We start from the raw sequence: 23,033 nt of genomic DNA, 5'->3' as shown, positions 1-23,033 counted from the left end.
CTCGGTCCCCAGAGACGTGCTTTCAGAGGTGAAGTCCACCAGATGACCTTAGGCTACCTGCAGATAAAGCGCTTCTTCAAGGCCACGGCTCCCTGCAAACTCTCCTTGGTCTCTGAGGCTACCTGGTTGTCACTGGACAGTCCTGACTGCGCATTAACTGCTCCAGATCTCTCCCTGCCCCTACAATCCTGTTTTCAGGGTTGCCCAATGTTAACCTTTCTGCCTGGTATCCCCCATCAAACCACTTTCCTTTCCCCATCTCCCCAGAGTGCACAGGACAGGAAAGGCCATTTCTGGTGGCTGGCTCAGTGAATCCCTTAGTCAGTTCCCTTAGTGAATTCTTACTAGATATAAGGCACTATGCTCAGTATTATCAGAGGAGCATAAGATACAGTCCCCTTAGTAGTTTTGGCAACAACACCCCCCCCCAAAATGTTGGTAAATGAGAAGGCAAAGTGGCAAATGAATGAAGGGGGCCAAGGATTAAAAGTATTCGGGGTTGGGCCCCCTGAGGTATAATCTATCAACATAATAAGTTAATAAATATAATAAATTATAATTAAATCATAAATGTATTCAGAAGAAAAAGCAGTGCCCACAGGCTGTCAAAGTTAGGAATGTAGGTCTTGAATGAAGTAATTCTAATGATTTATTGGACATTTACTATGTGCCAGGCCCTACAGTTAGCATTTTATGTACATTCCCCCATGTAATCCTTTCACCATTCCAGAATCGAGCATTATTTCAACCCCTACTTTATAGGTGAAGAAACAGGCACGTAACAGCGTGTGATGCCGCAGCTGGTACCTGGCAGAGCTGTGGCTGGAGGTGGAACAATGATGTTCCAGGCTGAGGGATAGTGCTAGCAGTAAACTCTCCTCTGCACCATCCTGATTCAGAAGTGGGCAGTAAATTCACAGAAAGCATGCTGCAATTCACTGGTTTTGAATGATTAAAAAAGAATATAAGTAACTATTTGTAATACTGTGTTAGTAGGATTGAGGGGGCCTAAGGCAAACTGCTTCAAAGAGCAAATTGCTTTCAGACATTCTGAGTATTTGTGTACCTAAAGATACTGGCTGTGTTAATTCATCAAGCACTCTTATTTATGTCATTGAAACAGGTCTCCAAAGACCTCTGTGTTTCAGCCATAGCCTGGCTCTCATGAGCTACTTGGCAGGAATAGATGGGTTCTATCCTCCTGCTGTTCTACCAGTTGAGGATTTTTCAGTAAGTTAGGTGGGGTTTTCCTCCAGTTTATTCAAATGAGTAAGGTTTTTCTGTATTTGGAATTGGTGGGGAGCCAGCCTCCATGCAGTGCCTGACACACAGGGAAGTGCAGAGCAAATGTTTGCTGAATAAACAAATGTGCTTGTGAGTCTTAATTCATGAACATCCAACTCGCTCAGCACCGAGGCCAGCAATTTGCGGACTGAATCCGGCCCCTCTCCCTGGATGGTTGGAAAGGATGTGTTGAAAGAAACATTGGCAAGACTTGACTTAACCCCAGGGATTGAAGGAGAAGACTCAGGACAGCCCAGGTTCAAAAACATTGATTTAAAAAAAAAAAAAAGTGGTCACTGGAGAAGTTAAGTCCACTTTCATATCTTGGACAGACTTGCAGTTTAGAATTTTATTAATTAACACAATTACCTATTCACAATGTTAAAAGAACATGGGTATAGAGAGGAAGAGATTTATAACTGCCAGTCCTTACTCTCAAAAAATATGTTTTTACACTTGCCATCAGAGTGTTCAATTTTGTATTTTATTTCCCTAGAGCTATCAGATCTTAAAGCAGTCCTGAAGATTATTTTTTTTTTTTTTTGGTCTAACCAAAGAGCTTTCCTCTATTTGGCCAGCAAGTGGCACTAAAGAACAAGCTGCTTTTTTCCTCAAAAACAAAACAAAACAAAAAAACCTACTTCTTTCTCTTCACCTAATATCAAAACACGGATCATTACCTGAAGAACTAAATGAAACATTAGAGACTCCCCTGGGCCTTGAAAATGTAATTTTCATTTCTCAGAAATCTGCATGGAAGCATTTAATTTTATAGAATCATTTGTTCTACTAACATTTATTGAAAAGCAGTGCTGGGCACCAGGCACGCAAAGATTGATAAGGTAAACCACCTGTCCTCAAGGGGCTCAGAGTGTAACGGGGACACAGACTTGTAAATTGCAATTAGAATCCAGTGTGGTACATGCAGTGATGGGACCCAGGAGAGAAGGAATAACTATCACATAAATCTAAAAGATCATTTCTTTCATGCAGTATATAAAGGCTAAAGATGAAACTACCCTCCCCAGATTTCCTAGGCTCCCTCCCCCAAAGCCATAGTTAAAAGCAATTGTTGTTGTTTTCCCCCTTTCTGAAAACCACAAATGGTTTTGGACAGTGAATTCAGTGAAGCTAGAATTTTTTGTCTGTTTTGTTCCCTGTTGAAGCTCTGCCTAGGAGAGTAATTCACATATAATAGGTGCTCAGTAAATATTTGAGTGAATAAACTGAGCAGTGGATTGACTTCACAAGATCTTTTCTAGAAATATCCCTAGCAGTGAGTTGACTCCAGATGACTGACTGGAGGACTGAAGGTTCGGGAGTGGGGGTATGCTTACTGGAGAAGCCTACGTGAGCAGTGGTGAGGTGGTGGCCAGGGAGGTCTGGGGAAGGCAAGGGATTAATGCCAGCTGTGTCAGGACTTGGTGACTACTTAGGCTTGGGGAGCAAGGAGAGGAAGAAAGGGGTTGCTCCCTGGCCTTTCTGGCTTGGCTGATGGGAGACAAGGAACAGAGTTGGGTCTCATTTGGGGGGCGTGTGGGGTTTAAGAAACCTGAGAAATACCCACATGAAGGTGTCTAGAAGGCAATTGAATGTATATGTCTGGAGCTCAAAAGAAAGGTCTATGTGATAATAGATTTGAAGGTGGATTTCTTGGACAGTCTTACCATACCTATTGGTTTTACAGATGCAAGAACTTGAGAAACAGATTGTTTCCAAGTGTTCAAATAGAGTGGGTTATCCTTAGCTCATTGGAGTCAGACTGGAGTCCTCTAAAGCCCCTCTGGTCACACGATTGCAAACAGTTGGCCCTAAGAGGATCACGCCATTCTCTCCCTTTATTCTTCCAGTGAGTGTGTTTTTGTTGAATCCCCTTGAAACTCAGCCGCCTTTGCATCTTAGCCAGAGATGGAATTGATGAAGCTGTCTCCTTCTGGCCTGCTGTCTTTGAACTGGGAACTAGCTCAGCCCAGGCTGCTGAGAGCTGAGTTCCAGTGCTGAACTTGGCTTCTTCTGTTATGTGATTGGTAGCTGCCAATACTGATTAGGTCTTTCTCATCAACCCCACTGCTTTTCTCATCCTGTCTGATCTGTTTGAACACGGCAAAGACCCAACAGCTCTGTGACCTTCGGCACTCTGGTCCTCAGTTTCTCCTTGCCACAGTGGGACAAATGAGATCTGTCTTTACACCATTAGGAGATCTGAAACCAAGGATGCATTTGAAAACATTGTTCCAGAGCCTGTAGATGTGTTTGTAACCAAGGAGGGCCTCAGTTGGGAAGTATTGCACATCTGGAAAAAGTGTGTTGGCTTTGGTATCAGAAAGAAAACAATTAGGTATAGCAAATCCATTCTGAGAGGTTTCCTGAGTGCTGGTCTGTCATTCTGGTGGGGAAGCAGGACAAAATGGTGATAATGGATGGAATAAAGCCAGAAAGTAGAGTGGCTGCAGGTAGGGAGGGGATTTCTGATGAGTGGTGAAGTAGGGGAGATACCAAGTCAGGCAGCCTGGGTACACCCAAGAGTTGTGACCAAATGAAGTTAGGCAGAGCTGGAGAAGGCTGCCATGGAAGTTATGACCAAGGCTGAGGCGCTTCAAAGGACAGCAGGATAGAAGCCTCTGGCGATCCCTCTCCAGAGCTGAGGGAGCTCTGGGGACCCCAAACCAAGGCCAGCAGGGCCTAAGAGACTGTGTCCTCACTAGAGCTGTTGGTGGCATGGCTAAAGGATACCCGTACACAGATATTTTAGAAGTTTAGGTTGTATAAAAAGGAGTTAAACTGAGGTTAATTGAAGGACAGAATCAGAAAATGCAACCAAAGCAAGGATAGGCTTTAAAAGAGAAACTATAATAAGGAACAGATTTATCTTTACTTATGAAATTCAAAGTTAGAGTCAGTTTAGATGAGCTTACGTTGATTTAAGTTGGCATATAGTGCCACATCCTTCCGAGTCACCTTTAACGGTCCTCCTGCCGTCTAGCTGGTGTTGATGCTTTTATCAGTCAGGAGGCTGGAGGAGATATCTTCAAGCACCCCTATAGGTAGGAGCGGGAGAGCAAAAGCTGTGTGGGTGGCAGCCCTTGTCCCAAGGCCTGTGAACCTGGCAAAGCCAAGCCTCCACCTCCAGGGGTGAGAGTGGAGACATTCAGTGAGAGGCTAGGGCACCGGTAAGGCCAGCCAGCCTACACCTGGGCCGTGCTCATTCCCTGTAGTCACTGTTCCCACCATTCTGATGGCTCCACAGTCACCGATGTTAGCAGCCAAGAGCTTAAGTGACTGTGATGAAATTCTCATAGAAAAATTTCTAGAAACATCTTAATCAGATCATGTTTGCCAATTTTACTTTCAGAAAATGTAACTTCATATTCATTGAACAAATATTTATTGCGTGTACTCATGGGCCCTCTCGTGGGCCCCTGCAAATAAAAGCACGGCCTGGGGGAGACTTGCCCTATCATGCCCCTTACGGAGGTTTCTCCTCCCTGAGACACACCCTGGAGGCTACTCTCTTAACTTACTTCAATCTGCATGCTTTTATGGTCTCAGCTTTGAGAGTTGATTTTCTTTTCCCTTAAATGTTCAGTAATGTTCTGTCTAGGCGGAGAAAAGGGAAAAAGCATTTGATCCCCTGACGTAAGCCAGAGAGAATGAAAAGAAGGGACTGGAGGGAACCCTGACCGCCTCCGCAGGCTGCTGAGCATGGAAAGTCCTGAAAGCCAGTGTTGGGCACATGATAAGAGGCTAGGAAGTGGTGGCTACCTAGTGCCAGAATCAGTGTATTGCTCAGGAAACTTACCTCCCCTGAAGTGGAGACATTACTTGTTGCACCAGAGTCACCCCTTTTTTATTTCTGACTTCTGGGCTCTGGGGCCTCTTGTCATGGCAGGGGACAATTGGCAGTGATGTGGAGCTCCAGCATCCTTAGGCCTCCTGTGGTGTGCAAGCCTGGGCTCCTGGAAGGCACTACCTCCTCGTTCATAGGGAAATGTTCTATTTAAAACTGTTGTCGGGGCAGCTGTGCAGTTGTAGCCCTGCCATTCCACGGACCTGCTTCGGCAAGTGCTTGGATCTCCTGGTGCCTCCTTTCCTCGTCCAGAAATGGGAAAAGAAGGATTGTTTGTGAGGATTAAAGAGAGGATTGTCAAGCCTCCCACATAGGACATCTCACCAATTTGGATAGAGTCGTTGTTGCCATTATCTGTGACCACAGGGACTGAGAGGTTGTGTGAAATTAAGAATAATTGCATCACTGATGGATGGGTAGAGGGAAAGAGATGGATGTGCGATACAGCAAATGCAGCCTAGTTCTGTGTAGAATCTAGGGGTCCAGGATATGTGAGGCTTCACTATTATAATTCCTTAAGCTTTTCTATACACTTGATAATGTTCATCATAAAATGCTGGGACAGAGAAATTCCATCAAGCTCTTTACATCTTCAGAGTTAAAAAATAAATAAATAAAATCAACATTGACACCAGTCAGCTGAATTCCATAGGACTGAAAAGCAGCCAAGCAGAAGCCTGAGTACTTCTGTGGGAAAGGGGCCATTCACTCATCTGAGTGAGGGTGTATTCTGTGTGTCTCCATGTGTCTGTGGGCGAGGGCAAAGAAAACTGGGATCAGGAGAAAGGAGGGGCACAGTGAGTAAGCGCTCTTCATTTTTTCTGTGCCCTACCTCATTCCTAAAAGGATTTGTGGTAACTTGCAAAAATACCTAGAATTTCAACAAGGTAAAAATATATGAAAGATGTAAGTGAGCAATAGTTTATGCTCCTATTGCATGTCTTAAGGCTCTGACTACAAATTTTGAAAGAAGCTGATGGAGAATGTGGCTGGGATGCTAACAGTGTATACAATCCCAGATTCCCCTTTCACTTGGTGGCTGACTTTCCTGGAGACCCAGAAAAATCATTAACGTCAACCAAAGTGCTTGTGAAGAGTAATCCAGCAAGATAATCCAAGTGGTGAACTTGAAGTCACCAACTCTGGCTGGTGACACGTCAGAGGCTCCACTCATGTCCTGGGCTGCACCATCTTGTATGTAGCCACTGGGCCCCCAGCAGCCACCCCCGCCCCTCCTCCCCAGGTGAAGTTTCTCAGAGTTACTCTTTGGAAGCCCACATGCAGTCATCTCAATTAGCACTTTGCTGTTCTGGGCAGATTCCTGAGCATTGAGGGCCACCCTTGGCTAGACATCTTGTCTGAAGAACTCTATCTTAGGTAAGAATGCCCTTTAGAAAGGGCAGTGCTTGCCTAGGGTGCCAGAGAATGTGCTGCTTGTCCTCAGGTGGTAACATGCTTTTTAGAAAAATGTCAAAAATTCTAAGTCCCATTCTTTTTTTTTTTTTTTCCTCTCTTCTCTATTTTAAAATTACATTGTCTTTAGTCTATATTCTTCCAACTTCCATGCAGTGAAGAGGGAATCAGATGGGGCTCCTGGGGATCTTGCTAGTCTGGAGAACGAGAGGCAGATTTATAAAAGCGTCTTGGAAGGTGGAGACATCCCTCTCCAGGGCCTGAGTGGGCTCAAGCGACCCTCCAGCTCAGCCTCCATGAAAGGTAACTGGGTGAAGCCTGCGGGGCTCTGGCCCAGCCACATAGTGGTCCGGATGCCTCTCGCCCGTCCAAGCCCGTGTCGGGGTGTCAGTAGCGGGTGACTTCCAGCTACTGGGATATCCTTTGCCTTGTGTGGGTCCGTTTCCAGGCCTCTGAGCCCCTTCCCCCAGTGTTCACCGGCCATTTTTCTTTCTGGTAGTATTTTCCCTTCCTTTGAACCCCAACCTTGCTCTCCCTAAAGCATCTCTCTCTTTTTTGTTCTGATTCCCTTCTCTTAGAACTTAGCTGAGCCTTACTTAGCCTTTCATAACTCTAGCAGGGTGGCCATTTTTCGTTGCATCTTTGCACCTGCTTTGCAGCACAGATTATTTTGCTTCCGGACAGCGACTGGAAATTAAAACAACACACACATAAGAAAAAAAAAAAACCCTTATGATAAATAAGCATGTGACCTCTCCTTTTTTTTTTCTTTTTTTTTAAAGCAGCTTTCAGCTTTAACCTAATGGGTCTGTTTATTTTATTCTGCATGCTTTCCAGTGGATCGTAAAGGTGGGAATGCTCACATGATTTCTTCATCTTCAGTTCCTAGCCGAACAGTTAGCGCTAGCAGTGCATTAGGCCCCATGTGTAAGCACAAGAAACCCCTGTCCGCTGCCAAAGCCTGCATTTCGGAAATCCTTCCCTCCAAATTCAAACCCAGGCTCTCTGCTCCCAGCGCTCTTTTGCAGGAACAGAAGAGTATCTTATTGCCAGCAGAAAAGGCTCAAAGCTGTGAGAACCTTTGTGTTTCACTGTCTTTGAATGATTCCAAAAGAGGTCTCCCCCTCCGAGTTGGGGGGAGCATCGAGAACCTGCTCACGCGCTCCCGGAGGGATTGGGACAGCAAGTCGAGCAGCACCGTGAGCCTGCAGGAGTGCGGCACCAGCGCCAGGAGGCCCTGCCCTCTCTCCAGAAAGGCCGGGATGCAGTTCACCATGTTCTACCGGGACATGCACCAGATCAACCGTGCTGGCCTCTTCCTGGGCTCCATTTCCTCCTCCAGCGTGCGAGATCTTGCCTCCCACTTTGAAAGGAGCAGCCTGGCGTTGGCCAGGGGCGAACTGGGCCCCAGCCAGGAGGGCTCGGAGCACATCCCCAAGCACACTGTCTCCTCCCGCATCACCGCTTTTGAGCAGCTGATTCAGCGGTCCCGGTCCATGCCGTCCCTGGACCTGTCCGGGAGGCTGAGCAAGTCCCCCACGCCGGTGCTGTCCCGGAGTGGCCTGACCTCAGCCCGCTCGGCCGAGTCCCTCCTGGAGTCAACCAAGCTCCGGCCCCGGGAGATGGACGGTATGAACCCCGGGGGGCTCTATGCCTCCCGCACGTGTAGCAACGTGGCCGAACCCACCTTGGGCTTCAGGGGCCTCATGCCTTCTGAGCCCCTCTCTGCGTGCTCTGACGATCTCGACCACTGTTCAAACGTCTCCAGCGACAGCAGAGAGGGAAGCAGCAGCAGCGTCCACGGAGACTTTCCCAAGCACCGCCTCACCAAGTGCAAGGGCACCTGCCCGGCCTCGTACACCCGCTTCACCACCATCCGGAAGCACGAGCAGCAGCAGACGTCCAGACCGCCTGACTGGCGCCCAGATCTCAGGGGGGACAGGAGCACCCTCCTCAGGAACATCTACCTAATGAGCCCCCTCCCTTTCCGGTTGAAAAAGCCCCTCCAGTACCACCCCCGGCAGCCTCCCCCTGGTGACTTCTCAGCCCCCCCGGCAGGCCAGAAGCCAGACCTCCCCAGCCAGCCCCGTCAGGACGAGACCCCCTCTGGGGGGAAGCCCTCGGTTCCCAAACGCCTGTCTTCCCGACACACCATGGCGAGGCTGAGCCGGATCTCGGAGCCCCCTCAGGGGAGACCCGCAGTCCCAGAGGACTGCCTGAGGGCCTTTCATAATGGCAACTCCATGCCGTACTCAGACCCTGGCCTGGACAGGAACAACAACCCACAAAGTGAACTGGGAACGTCCCTCGGAGGTGGCATTTGTGTATTTGCCCAGTCTCACCTCCCCCGTCTCTCTACTCTGCTTGCTTTGTCCCTTCTTCCCCCTGTCCCCGTGGTGCTCATTTTCTGGTCTGTCCTTTGTTTTCTGTTTGTTTTGCTTGGCAATTAATCATGGCTCGTAGTGGCTGCACTTCTTTAAAAACAAAGCCCCCCATGTCATTCAGACTAACCACCAAACTCTGTTTCGAAAGAAAAATTGGCCGTTTAGCTCATCTGAGAAATTTGTCCATTTGAATTCTTGAACCCCATGGAATTCACACCAATCCTCAGTCACCCTGTGGTTTTTTGAGAGGCAGCCTCTTTCGGTGGCCCTGTGCGTGTGTGTGAGTGTACGGTGTGTCCCTGTAAGATCCTGCACGCCTCTTAGTAGGGACACTTTTCAAAGAAGGTCCTCTCTCTGCTCACTTTTTGCCTTCCAATTAGTTTTCTTTGTATTAAACTGGCTTTATAAGTAAATCCAAAAGCGGGGGGTGGGGGGTGATTGGTTCTTCGGAATTTGATTATTGAGCAATAATCCATGAACTGTAAAAACATGTCTAACGGATGCAGGGTGAAATCTTCTCCCAGTCTGTTTTCCCACTAAATCTTTGCGTGTTTTAATTCTACTTTATTATTTTGAAGATTCAGAATCACCAAGACATTTTATACCTGCCGATTATTTGGAATCCACAGAAGAATTTATTCGGAGGCGTCATGATGATAAAGAGGTAAATGCCATCTTTAAAATCTTTTAGCTCTTAGAGAAAAATACGAAGGAAACAAACATTCTAGACATCTGTCAGAGAGGTGATATGACCTAGCAACGGGAAGCAAAGCATTTTCACAAATGGCTTTTTATGTGGCATAAGCTCAGTTGTTCCACCAGTCCAAAAAGGAGGACTGATTTCCCCACAGGCAGTAGATTCTCAGTGCAAAGTCCCACTGGCTGGGTAGGGGCTGGGGGTGGAGGGAGGGTTCACCACTGCATTCAGTGCCATGTGAGGGGACTCCCGAGTTGGCTCTATTCGCTCATCCCCTCCCCAACCCCGGCCTTATTATTTCTCTAGGGAAATATTTCCCCACATATTTCCCCAGTATTTCCCACTCTCCTGTTGGCACAAAGCACAATTCCTATTGGGGAGGGTACAGCAGGAGAAAGGAAACCGAAAAATAATAACTAATGACCACTGCATGATACATTATAAAACAATTTGAAGAAGTTGCCTTTAACTCAGAAGAAGAGATACCCCCTTAGATGTTGGGAAACCCCCAAGAACTTGAGGACATGCACCTCTTCTAGCAGCTGCTGAAATGTCTACACTGCAGTGAAATCACTGACCAGGCTGGGGGAGGAGCACATTCTCTTGAGATTTCAGGAGAGACAGTTCTGCGGATCAGTTCCCTGGGCAAAATCACAAGCTTCTGCTGTGATAAAGTGGTGTTTTGAGGAATGCTTTCTGGATTTTGCATTTTAGGAGAAAGGGTCCTATAGATTAAACCAGCTCCAATGACCAGTTTTCCTGTATCAAGTTAGGAAGGTAGAAGAATTGCGCTGAACCTCGTGGCAGGAGGAGAGCGTGCCTGTGTGTACACAACTCTGTCCCTTGCCCTGTCAAGTCTGAAGCCCCCTTCCTATGTTCTGTTTTGTTGAGTGCTTTCAGGGTTGAGATGGATTTTCCTTAAGGACTTAGCATGAAGGCTGACCCTGAGTGGGTCTGGATGATGATAGTCCTTGCTGCTGAGACAGAAAGACCATAGCTTTCCCCCTCTCCAGGCATAATACAGTCTTCATTAAGACTGTATCTGTCCAGGGAGAGAATAAGGAAGCAAGTGATGTGCAGACTTATTGGTAATAATGAGGCAACAAACTCCCAGTGAGTATCCATCAGGCCACAGACCATTTCAGTTCTAGTTACTGTCACTGAGATACAAGGTTCCCACCAATGTAAGGTAAAAGAAGGTGACATTCCATGTCATTAGTATAAATAGGAGTATCCAGCACGGAAGCCTTTGTGATAGGATCATGCCTACCACACAGGAGACAGGTTTTACTTAGTTGGTTTAACAATTACTATGTTACAAGGTGCTTTCAGAAGGTGGGAAGCCTGTTCCTTGAATAACACTGGCTCACAGATTCTTAAAAACATTGTGTCTTTATTCATGGTATTTCGCTTCCATGGTTAAACTGTGGGAACAATGGATTTGCTGAGGTCCAGTTCAAGAACTGGGTTGGGATCTCCACTCCCATTTGCTGTCCCTGATCTTCTGTACCCATGGCCCGAGCGCCAGGGGCATGGCTGCCTCAAACATCAGTCCATTCCCCTGCTACAGAAACAGCTCACACTTCCAGCTAATGGAGTGTCAGTCCTGACATTTTTCTTTGCAAATGCTTTGTTACTAATATTGACAGTGGTGGCATTTCAGAAAGTGAGTACGTGTCAGTCCTGCAAGGGACACTAGTAGTTCTCTGGCCAAGCCCCTTGTTTTAGCCAGGAAAGGACTCCAGTGGGGTAGTGACTTGCCCAAGGTCACGCAGCAAGTTAACTGACACCAGAGGCACAGTTAGAAACCAGGGCTCCAGATTCCTGGGCCAGTGCCCTTTTCATGGCACTGGGCTTTGCAAAGCACTTTCTCATGTCTTTTCTCATTTAATCTTTACAACAACTTATCCAAGCACTGGACATCCCACAGCCATTTGAGAAGTTGGTTTTTGTGGGTTTTTTTTTTTTTTTTTTTTTGTAAGATTTTATTTGTTTACTTGAAAGAGAGCAAACTAGAGAGAAAGAGGAAGCCGGTGCAGGCAGGGCAGAGGGAGAGGGAGAAGCAGAAACAGACTCACCACTGAGCAGGGAGCCTGGCACGGGGGTCCATCCCAGGACCCTGGGATCATGAGCTGAGCGGAAGACAGAAGCTTAACCAACTGAGCCACCCAAGTGCTCCTGATTAAGTTGTTTCTTGAGTATTTGTAGCCCCTGGAGAAAAATGGAAAAAATCAGGCCCACTATCCTTTGAGGCTGGGTGTCACTTGAAGCATTTAACTGCCTGCTGGAAGAAGACTAATGCCTTACTGAAAATGCTAAGAATTACCAGTCCTAATTATTGCTTTTCTTCAAGGAATGTTAATCCCAGGAATGTATGATTGATACAGAATTAAAAAACACATTAAAATTCTGTTCCATAGGGTCACTTCAATAGGAAATGAGGACATTTGGTAAAATGCAACATTGTTTAATTATTGAGAAAGCCTTTAGAAATAGAAGTAGGTGACTATTTCCTTACTTTGGGAGAGCATATTTCTTCTAAACTGAGGTGTTATTATTCCGAGTTCATCTTTTATATTTATATTCTACATCACTCCTTTAAAGTCAGCCTCATTTCACCGAATGAAGAAAGAGTTACATAAAAAGTCCAGTAAGAAAGTAATTGATGTTGTCTCTCTGTCACATAGGCAGCCTTTGATGCGTGTACTAAGGCCTCCTAGACATTGTGCCCAGAGGAGGGGTTGGCCAGCCTCGGAGAAGGGTACCATAGTTTCTGAAATGGGCACCTCTACTCTCTGGAACATATTAGAGTAACAGGCCTAGGAAGTGCAAAAAAAATGACCTAGTTGCCATGGATCCTGCATAGTAAGAACCCAGATTTGGGTGGGAGGAATTGGCCAGCCCTGGCCCCACCATGGGAACACACTGGGAGCTCAACACTGCCTAAGTGAGGTGAGGTGGGCAATCCCAGCCTCCCAGCCCAACATGTTTGTGGATGCCCTGGATATAGCCCCCCACCAGAGGGCGTGGACTTCGTGGCCATATATTGGGGGCTGGAGGCTTTGGCTGAGCCAGGGGATAGTTTTCCAGACAGTGTGACTGGAATTCATCCCTCCTCCGCGTCCCCAGTGACATCCCCAAGTATCCCGTGCGCAGTGCTGTCTCCCTCCTCCGTAGAGCACGTGGGGTGTGGCTACACAGGAGACGTGGTAGTTGTGGCCAGAAAGCCCCTCCTACACCTGACCCTTAGTGTTTCCTCCCTCTTCACCCAGCACCTTTTTCCTTAGTTGTTTTGTTGGCAGTTTTCCAGTACCCTGGACCAGATGATTCACTGCCCATTTTATGCAATTTCATGGCAGAAACTTTTAGCGGACCAGAGACGACTTAAGCGTGAGCAAGAAGAGGCCGATATTGCAGCTCGTCGCCACACGGGCGTCATTCCGACGCACCATCAGTTTATCACTAATGAGCGCTTTGGGGACCTCCTCAATATAGACGATACGGCCAAAAGGAAATCTGGGTCAGAGGTCTGTTTTGGTTGCCTCAATCTGCTGCTTGACCCAAAGCAATATCTGCCTCCCCTCAGCATTGCCTTCCGTAGGCCAAATTAGTTCTCCGAACGGCATCTGTCATCCTGGCTTCCCGTAGGCTTGCTTTGGCTCTTCTGTGGCTGGTCATGGACATGAGTCACATTATGTCCTGTGCTCTGTATGTTCAAGCATGCCTGGCTGTGGGACCGAATCTGCTGGCGCACCGCCCCCCCCCCCCATGCATGCTTTGAGAGCATCGGCTGCCTTCATGAATCCAGTCCTCTACATCTGCATTTTATCATGACACCATGTTGCCTGTGCATTCTGCCTAGAAACCTTAAACCTTAGTCCGTGTGTGTTAGTACCTATAGTGTGGGCAGTTACAAGATAATTCTTTGAAGAAACAGTTTTGTGAATCTCATTATAAAAGTTAGCAAGCAGTGCGTTGTTTACGCCATTTACCCAGGTCCCGAAATGTCAGAGAATAATATTGCCACTCGGTATTGGATGAATTCATTGAATAAGGTGTTTAGTAGTGCTGAAGACTCACTGAAGAATTTTGAAACCCAAGGAGTTTTGCAGTTAGGATAAGTCCATGGAGGGTAAGAGAGCTCTTTGAGAGACATTTCATTTGTTCCCTTCATTTTGACATTTCTTAGCTGAGATTACAAAGCTTAATATTATAAAAGACGCGAAGAAAGCACAAACCTTTGAAGTGATTTTATCCAGGCCTTGGCCTCCTGTCCCAAAGGCCGTGTTGAAGTTCTTATGCCGGCCAAATGCTGCTGCTTGTGTCAGAGTATGTTTTGCCATGTGACCCCAACTGGTCCCCTAAGGGTTAGCTCCTTTCGGGGATGTGTGCATGTCTGGGGCTTGGGAGGTAGGGAACTAGGGGAGTGACACCAAAGCATATACAGCTTTATAATGTTTCAGTGTGATAGATTAGTATTCATGCTTCTGCCTTCTGAGTGACAGAGGCACTGGCTATTCATCAAATGGTTTGGTTTTTATTTTGTTTTTAAAGAAATGGAAGGTTTCTTTGACAAAGGAGAACCAGAATGAAAGAAAAGCAAGGAAGAAGGGGGAGGACACTAAGGTGATGGAGAAAAAAAAAACGTAATAAGGAAGAAGTTAGCAGGTGTTACTCAGATGCAAGGGAAAGACAGCCCTCAGCATCCCAGCTCCTCCAAACCACCCTATTCCAAAGCCTCTGGTGATAGATTATCCTTGTTCACACACCTGCCCGCTTGCAAGTGATAGAAAAGAAGAGAACATGCAGGGCACCATAGGGCTGCATAGTTACATGTATAGGTGACACGTGCACACAGAAATGCCACTGGGGTAGAACAGCCTTGGAGAAAAGCAGGCAAACTGCCTGACCGATCCCACCTCCTTTCCAAAGCTGTGATTCACAAACCTGAGCACTCATCAGGATCTGCCAGGGACTTGTTAAAATACAGATTGCTGGGCCACATCCACAAATGTTGTAATTCTGGGGTGGCACCCAAGGATTGCATTTCTAATCAGTTCCCAGGCGATGTTGTTGATGCCAGTTTAGAGACCACACTTGGAGAATCACTGCCCTAGATGCTGAGTGACAGACATGGGAAAACAGGAACCACCAAGGCCCAGATGCATTTCACTCCTACTGAGTAGAATGTAGTGACCACTAATTCTGTGCAAGACCCTGTGTAGACATGGAAATTAGGGCCCAGCCTGTGCCCTTGGGAAGCTGGGAGACTGGTAGGGGAGGGCACCCTCATGATCTTTGTCTCTACTGGAGCCACGGGTGACATGGGCAGGGAAAGAGGGAGATGCTGCTTTGCACAGACCGATGACTCATTGTCTGTCTCAACAGTGCCATGGAATCAATGTTTCTTAGCTTTGAGTAACGTATGAATTATGTTTAATGGAAAAAACAATTGTTTTCACCAATCCCCGGTATGGGTCTAAGCCAATTTATAAATTAAGTAGTTGATTTGTGTAAAACTTAACTAATTTAGCCAGTAGGTGATATCCTTTTGACTAAACTCAGTTGCCACTCAAAGTGGGAATATGGTGCTGTTTGGTATACATTTTGTAAAGTTCCCACAGCTCTACAGCTGGCTGTCCTTGGGTAACCACCACTTTTTAAAATTTTTTTTAAATTTTTATTTATCTTTTTTTAATATTTATTCATGAGAGGCAGAGAGAGAAGCAGGCTCCATGCAGGGAGCCTGATGTGGGACTCCATCCTGGGACTCCAGGATCAGGCCCTGGGCTGAAGGCAGAGCTCAACCACTGAGCCACCCAGGCGTCCCTTTTTTTTTTTTTTTTTTTAATTACTGTGAAATTTTTGTCCTCACAATGTTGGTTGTCTGGCTTTTTCTTGTGAACTTGTCATTTATCACTAATTCCACATCCATTCTTTTTTTATTTACATTTATATAGAGAGAGACAGATAGATGGAGACAAAACATCAACATGAAAATGTAAAAATAAATTCCTGTGGGGAATTCACCACCCTTAAGAAAATCCCTACAAGATCCCAGCTTGAGGAGCCTGCAAAAAGGGGACATATCACTGAGAGGTTTAGGACCTAAAACTAAGCTTGATGGAGCTTTTAAATACCACTCTTCTCTCACTGAGTCTCATTCCCCCTCCCCCTCCATTTTGTCCTCTAATGTTGAAGAGGAAGTGTGTGAAATTGGGGAGAAATCACTCAAAGACCTTAACCCACGTCAGGAATTGAAATTTGATCTGAGGGATACTTGAGAGCCTCTGCCAACTTCAAAGCAAGGAAGTGATGGAAGGAAGTATTTGAGGAATGTTATTTGTGCTCCTGAGTAATAGTAGATGAAAGTGAAGAAAACATGAAGTCAAAGGAGGCTTTGTGTGTGTGGGAGCTCGAAGTCAGACTTGAGTGTGCTTGTGGAGGGTTCTAGAGGGAGGGTTGGCATGACTTAGTGACAGACTTGAGTAGCTGGAGTCTGAGGAGGACTTCCAGGCCTGGAGTCCAGAGAGAGAGAGCTGTCCCAAAGGAAAGGAAGCTTTAGAGAAAGAGAAGGAAGTCAGGGCTCACTTTGGCTTTTGGGATATCTCATAGACCATGAGAAATTATATGGAGTCAAAGATGACGTGAGAGGTGAATCGGGGTTTCATCCACTTGCGGATCATAATTAAGTCAGTCGAACAGAGGATGTCCCCCCAAAGAGTAGGCATGTCTGAGAACTTTCTGGCTGACTGGTGTGTGTGCGTGTGTGTGTGTGTGTGCACGCACATGCACACATTGTTTTTAATATCCATGATCAGCATTGGGGAGCCAGCCCTTCAGCTTTGGGACTTCTCAAAGCATCTCCTCCCTAAATCTGGCCCTCCTTAGGGATATTCTCATGCATGACATAGTTGATCAAACATTCATCTAATGTTCTGCTGAGATCAGATAAGTGGAATTTTGCCCAGATTTCTACACCAGAATGAACTAGTTAGAGTGAATTTTTCTGCTTTGCTTTCTAGAAGCTTATGAAAATGTGTCCTTTTCATTGTACATAAATTGTGGTTTTAAATTGTCACTGTTTCTTGTGTTTAGATGAGACCTGCTAGAGCCAAGTTTGACTTTAAAGCTCAGACCCTAAAGTAAGTACCACCAATTTGTTTTGTTTTGTTTTTAACTGCCTCTTTGAAGCACAGCTCACTTGTGAAGAGATGGAGAAAAACAATGATTCAAAACAGTAATTTATAGAGTTTGCTACATGCCAAGCACCATTCAAGTTACTTACATATGGTAACCAATTCAGCTCTCACCAGAACCCTCTGGGGTTGGTGCTGTTATTATCTGCCTCACACTAATGGGGAAACCAAGAGTCTATGGGGTTAAGAAACTTGCCCAAGCTGGTCAGTGATAGAGGCAGGGGATTCAAACCTGGGCAGCCTGGTGCCAGAGTCTGGGCTCCTACCACTGTGCCACCCTGCCACCTCCTATACAGGGACTCAGTTTGCTTGATGAAGTGGTGGCTTGATCTGACCCACTCTTTATATGGAAGGAACTAGATCCAGGATCTAGGATGGTAACTTTATCAGTTTTGCTACAACATCTTATGACATTCAAAATTTGTGGGAACCCACAGGAAACCAGTATGTTCCTCAAGAGGCTAGCTCTGTAAAACATTTCTCAAAAAGAGTCTTCCATCCTAGAAATGAATCTTCCATCCTAGGAACCACTGCACGCTATGTCTATACTTCCCCATGCCCCTTTCTCCCCAGAGAGACTTTGCTATTGGCATTGTAATGGCTCTAGAAGGCTTTCAATGAAGAAACTTGATTAGCTTGTTTAACCCAGTGTTATCTAAATTTAGATAACCAGGAAGCCTTTCTCTTCCATGGAATGAAATTTGGAAAAGCTACCAAAGACTGGGTTCTACAAGGAACCTGCTCACTTCCTATCTAATTATGGAATAAAGTGGACCATGAATTTCTGTTGGTAGCAATAATCAGCCATCGCATTGCCCTGATGAGGAGAAGCCCTACCTCTCCATTCTTGATGATGAGAGGAGAAGCTCTCCATTCATTGGACACTGAGAAATGCCATGATGAGGCAACTCACCCATAATTCTTATCTCCTCTAACACAAAATGAGTGACGAGACAACAATCTCCAGACGTTGGCACAAATCTGGCATGTTGGATTTGTTTATAATCACTCCAGTCTCTTAGCTCATCAACTAACAAGAGGCTGCAGCCTAGTGTGCTGGAACGATGGGCTCTAGCATTAAGAAGTCCTGTGTTTGAGTTGTGACTGTGCCTACTATCTCTGTGACTACGAACAAGTCACCAACCTCCACCTCAAATTTCCTCATTTATAAAATGGACATAAAAATGCCACTTTGCAGGGCAGCTGAGGTAATATTTATAAAACATTTTGCATAATGTAGCAAAAGTCAGCATCTAACAGAGTTACATAAATTAATTTTTAGCCTAATCAAGCAGTACCTTTTCCCTTTCCCCTTTTTTTCTTTGAATTAAGAGAGGTCCACAGAATCATTGAATGGTATTGTGATGATAATATATTTATGTAGGTTTCATTAAAAAGTCTTAGATCAATTTTCTTCTTAGAGCAACTTTGTCAGATATAAGAGGGGAGAATTCCCGATTGAGAGGGAATTGTCACCATTTATCAATAGTGCTTATGAGGGGTGCCTGGGTGGCTCAATCAGTTAAGAGTCCAACTCTTGATTTCAGCTCAGTCACGATCTCAGGGTCATGAGATCAAGCATGTCAGGCTCCGCACTGGACGTGGAGCCTGCTTAAGATTCTCTCTTTCCCTCTCCCTCTGCCCCTTCCTACCCAGCACATTCTCTCTGTCTCTAAAAAAAATAAATAAATAAAATAGTGCTAATGCTGGAGAGAAGAGTCCTTCCTCCTAACTCGGTGCTATTATTATCCCTTGCTCCCTCCCAGAAAAGTTAATAAAACTTTTTTTTTAAAGAGTAAATGACAGATCCATTGACTTGAGTCTTCTAAAAACGTTTAATCACTGGCTTCTACTTTTCTCTGTAGTGTGTTACTCAAAAAAGTGTTCTGTAGGAGCACTGGAGTCAACAAAGTTAAACAGGTTTCTTAACCTGCAGGACTTCTGCAAGCCTCTACCATGCTAATATACATGGTGACACTCCAGAAAAGATCTGAAGTATATCATATTGGTTCTCGTACCCTATTACCACCAGACCTTAACATGTGGTTCTCTGGGAGATGGGTATGAGGTCCACAGTGCAGGAAGGATGACAGCCCCAAGCACCCTATGGCACATCTCCTTTGGCCATGACTGCAGACCTCTCAGCACCCCCACAAGCTGTCCTCCTTGCTTACTTACCAGTGGGGCTGTGACACTCCCACCTGCCTCTACAGCTGCAAGTCACTTAGTGTGGCAGAGTGGGGAGCATACAGATCTGTAGCAGAGGTGGATATGCCGAGGGCCCTGCACATCCATGTGCCCATGGTTGGGGGGTAAAGAGAGGAGGGAATTCAGAACACCCCCAAGGAGAGCTATAGCAAAAAACTGGCCAGAGATATTCTTACAGAGACACATGCCCCAGATCCCCTTCATGGGCCTCCTCAGGATTAGAATCTTGGCTACCAGTGTGAGACCCACAAAGGCTGCCTTGTTCTTGCACTCAGAACAGTGCTGACTTTGTGTAAAGTCTTCCAGATGTGCCCCCATTGTTTAGCCAGCATCCCGCACATAACCGTGGGACTTCCTGGCACGCTGCAAAGTAGGCACATCCCCTCCAAATTGCAGTGGAGCTTTTCTTTCCATGCTGTTGGTTTGATGCAAATTGAAAAGATCTAGGTCAGTTTTTTTAAATAATTTTACTTATTTGAGAAAGAGAAAGAATGTGTGCACACACAAGCAAGGGGAAAGGGAGAGGGAGAAGTAGGCTCCCCGCTGAACAGGGAGCCCAAAGCTGGGCTCAGTCCCAGGACCCTAGGATCATGACCTGAGCCCAAGGCAGCCACTTAATCGACTGAACCACCCGGACGCCCCTAGGTCTTTTTTTTTTTTTTTTAATTCAAAAAACTTTTCAAGGTACAATTGTTATCTTCCTTTTAAGTTTCTATTTTGCTTATAATTTATCTTTTTAATCTTTCTTTTTAAAAAAAAGGACCCTGGTTAGAGGAAAACAGCATCATTATTAAGGCAAACAAAGGGATGGAAGGAGATGGAAAAGCTGCAAAAATATGTGAAGAATATTTTAAGGAAAATCCATTTTTCTTTCCAAGGTTCCTTTCCCATGTTGAGGGGGATGTAATGAATTAACACTTACTGAGTACTAACCCTCTAATCACAGACACTGTGCTAGGTGTTTTTTTTGTTTTGTTTTGTTTTGTTTTGTTTTGTTTTGTTTGTGCTAGGTGTTTTACTTGCAGTTTGTTGCTAAATTTTTTTCAACAACTTGAGTTAGCTCTTATATTCAGATAAAGTATCTCAGAGAGATCAAGTATCTCACCCGACATCTCAGAGCTAGTAAATGTTATATCTGGCCTTTAAGCCCAGATCTGCCTGATTTTAGAGCCTTTTGACTACATGATGTAGATAAATGGATGGATGCAGGGTGATGTGGAGGGTGGATGGCTGGCTGGCGGATGGAACAATATAAGGATGTCAGTATATCACAAGTAATTTGAAGGTAATTTCAAAGAGGGCATAGAAGGAGGGTAGTGAAGGCAGTGAAAGTATCCACAAGGAAACATTTGTCATCGTTCCCTGGACATCAGCTGAGTCTTCTGGGTGCATTGTTATGTGTTGCATTAACATTCTGAGCAGCAGACAGCATTCACAAAAAAATACATTGAGAAAACCCCAACAAACCCATAAGGCCTGTGAGCACTTTGGAGTGGGGAGTCCCTTTGAAAGTTAACATCCGTCCCACGGAAGACTGGAAAGATGCCAAAGGAGATGTAACTTCCTGAAGAGCGGGCTCCACACTTCCAAACATGGAGCCCTGTCTTCTATCATTTGTCCCCTCTGACCTCACTCCGAGTCTCCTTTTGCTAAAAAATGGAGTGTCTTCATCTTACCCATTTTGAAAGCTCTGCTAAAATGCCTCCACCCTCTTTTGACAGGGAGCTTCCACTGCAGAAGGGGGACATCGTTTACATCTACAAGCAGATTGATCAGAACTGGTACGAAGGCGAGCACCACGGCCGGGTGGGCATCTTCCCGCGCACCTACATCGAGGTACTGTAGCTCCTCCTATTCCCATGGGACGGCCCGCTCACGCCCGCCCGAAGCACCACTCATGTCCCAAGAGCCTGGGTCTCGTAGCCTCCCTTCCTCTCATCCCCTCACTTCCTTCCTTTGCCTTTTCTGCCTCTCGCCCTTCCTCAGCTCCTTCCTCCTGCCGAGAAGGCTCAGCCCAAGAAGTTGGCTCCGGTGCAGGTGTTGGATTATGGAGAAGCTGTTGCCAAGTTCAACTTTAATGGTGATACGCAAGTAGAAATGTCCTTCAGAAAGGTAAGCGCCCTCTCTTCCTGGCCCCTGGGGCTCCGTTGGATGGCCCTGTTGTTGTGGGGAAGTGGCATTACCACGATGTACTAGTCTGGTGGCACTGTCGGAGGGCCTACGAGATGTGCCCCACTGAGGATTGCATTACGGGCAAGTGGAGAATCTTCCGAGGTGAGATATTTAAAAAATAAACCCCAGGCTTAGTCAGGGTTTAATTACATTAAGTTCACTGACTAGAAGCAGTATTTCTGGAGTCTCAGACCTCTTCAGCCAACATTTATTGAGCATCCAAAGATGTGATAAGTGTTCATGACTAGGTTTTATGACATATTAATATGGCCTACTGGAAAAGAGAAAGTCCTTTGATGACAGGAGGAGTTTAAAAAACTTTGAAGCCAAAAGTCACAGGTTATCAACCATGCAGCTTTTGGGGAGTTAAAGAATTTTTCCAAACCACTCTTTGCTCATATGTAAAAAGAAGACAAATGGCCTTCCCCTAGAGCTGTTTTAAGAGATTAAGTGAAACCACATCTGTGAACCCCACAGCATGGCACATGGCATCCAGTCAGTACTCAGCAAACAGGCCTTGCCAGAGTTCTCATCATTGCCCACAAGTAGCTCACCGTGCTCGTTTTGCATACTAGTCAGGTGTGCAGGGATGCCATTCTTCTGTGGGACCAGACACTCTCTTCTCGTGTCAAAACTCTCTGGCTTGCTAAAGTTATTAGTCACTAATTTTAGTGAGGATTTAGGGAAATGAAAACCTGCCTTAGAAAAAGATGAACTACCTGATGGAAGAGAGAAGCCCTGGAAGTACCCTCAGTGCCCACTATCAGGAGACCAGGAATTAAGTCATTAGATGTGTGTACAAGAATAGCCTGCAGTGGGCCATGACGCTGTTGCTGCAATAGCATTAAAAATGTAGAATTCTATTTCTTGACAAAGAAGGAGGTTCACTCTACATTATAAAGTATGAAAAAGAAGGTTGGAAAGGGGGATGCAGTGCATACTCAGTTTTCATAAGAAAAAAAAAATGTGCAAGTCTAATTCACTTGCCCAGAATTCAATCTAGGAAATACATCAAAATATTAACTGTGGTTACCCCGAGTGACAACCTTATGGGTAGTATTTGTTTTCTGCTTAATGTTTGTGTTTTAACATTTTTATAGCAGAAAAGATAAAGTTCTAAAAAGGAAGAAAAAACGATAACCCTCAAAACCTTTGCTTTAGCGAAATTGGAAATCAGTTTTGTGATGGATGAGGCAAAAACCCTACCCTTGGCTGTTAGCTTGGGGGGGATGAATCTGACTTACTCCTGCGCTGCAATATTTAAAGACTAAGCTTGACTTCCCAGCTTCCAGGTAGCTCTCCTGCTGTTAGCATCTCCATCTCAGCAATACTAATCTTATCCGGGTCTAGCAAGGAAGGTTTTTCTAAACAAACGTGATAAATAATGAAGGATAGCATAGGGTGAGGTAAGGCCCTCAGACATGCCAAAGCACAAGGGATCAAGGACTCTTGTCTCCCATGTCTTGTAGGGTGAGAGGATCACACTGCTCCGACAAGTGGACGAGAACTGGTATGAAGGGAGGATCCCAGGGACATCCCGACAAGGCATCTTCCCTATCACCTATGTGGACGTAATCAAGCGGCCACTGGTGAAAAACCCCGTGGATTACATTGACTTGCCTCTGTCCTCCCCAAGTCGTAGTGCCACCGTGAGCCCACAGGTACCTAAGCTTCTTGACACCAGTTTCCATGCTCCTCACGACAAATCCACAGTGCTGATGGCACACAGCCCCTCTGGGTGCTTCTTCAGCACTGTGGTTAAGAACCATCTGCAGTAGTGCAGAATATACACACCAGGGTTTGTTTTCATGTGTACAAATGACATTTTT

General features: G+C 45.7%; 1 protein-coding gene across 50 annotated transcripts in view; it reads left to right on the top strand.

Moving 5' to 3' along the window:
* The window catches only part of SORBS1 (sorbin and SH3 domain containing 1), a 228,974-nt gene that overhangs the window by 181,688 nt on the left and 24,253 nt on the right, over positions 1–23,033 (top strand). For 36 of the 50 annotated variants that reach the window (XM_072739622.1, XM_072739617.1, XM_072739606.1 and 33 more), the window contains 7 exons: positions 6,675–6,847; positions 9,507–9,592; positions 12,985–13,152; positions 16,724–16,770; positions 20,754–20,868; positions 21,019–21,144; positions 22,674–22,865. In XM_072739622.1, coding sequence (XP_072595723.1) covers positions 6,675–6,847; positions 9,507–9,592; positions 12,985–13,152; positions 16,724–16,770; positions 20,754–20,868; positions 21,019–21,144; positions 22,674–22,865 — 907 coding nt within the window. The remainder of the gene's footprint in view (positions 1–6,674; positions 6,848–9,506; positions 9,593–12,984; positions 13,153–16,723; positions 16,771–20,753; positions 20,869–21,018; positions 21,145–22,673; positions 22,866–23,033) is intronic. The other 14 variants (XM_072739628.1, XM_072739627.1, XM_072739608.1 and 11 more) reach the window with 1 other exon arrangement.

The sequence above is a fragment of the Vulpes vulpes genome, chromosome 15 (genome assembly GCF_048418805.1).
Source record: "Vulpes vulpes isolate BD-2025 chromosome 15, VulVul3, whole genome shotgun sequence".
Classification (NCBI taxonomy): domain Eukaryota; kingdom Metazoa; phylum Chordata; class Mammalia; order Carnivora; family Canidae; genus Vulpes; species Vulpes vulpes.
This window is presented reverse-complemented; position numbering and strand designations above follow the sequence as displayed.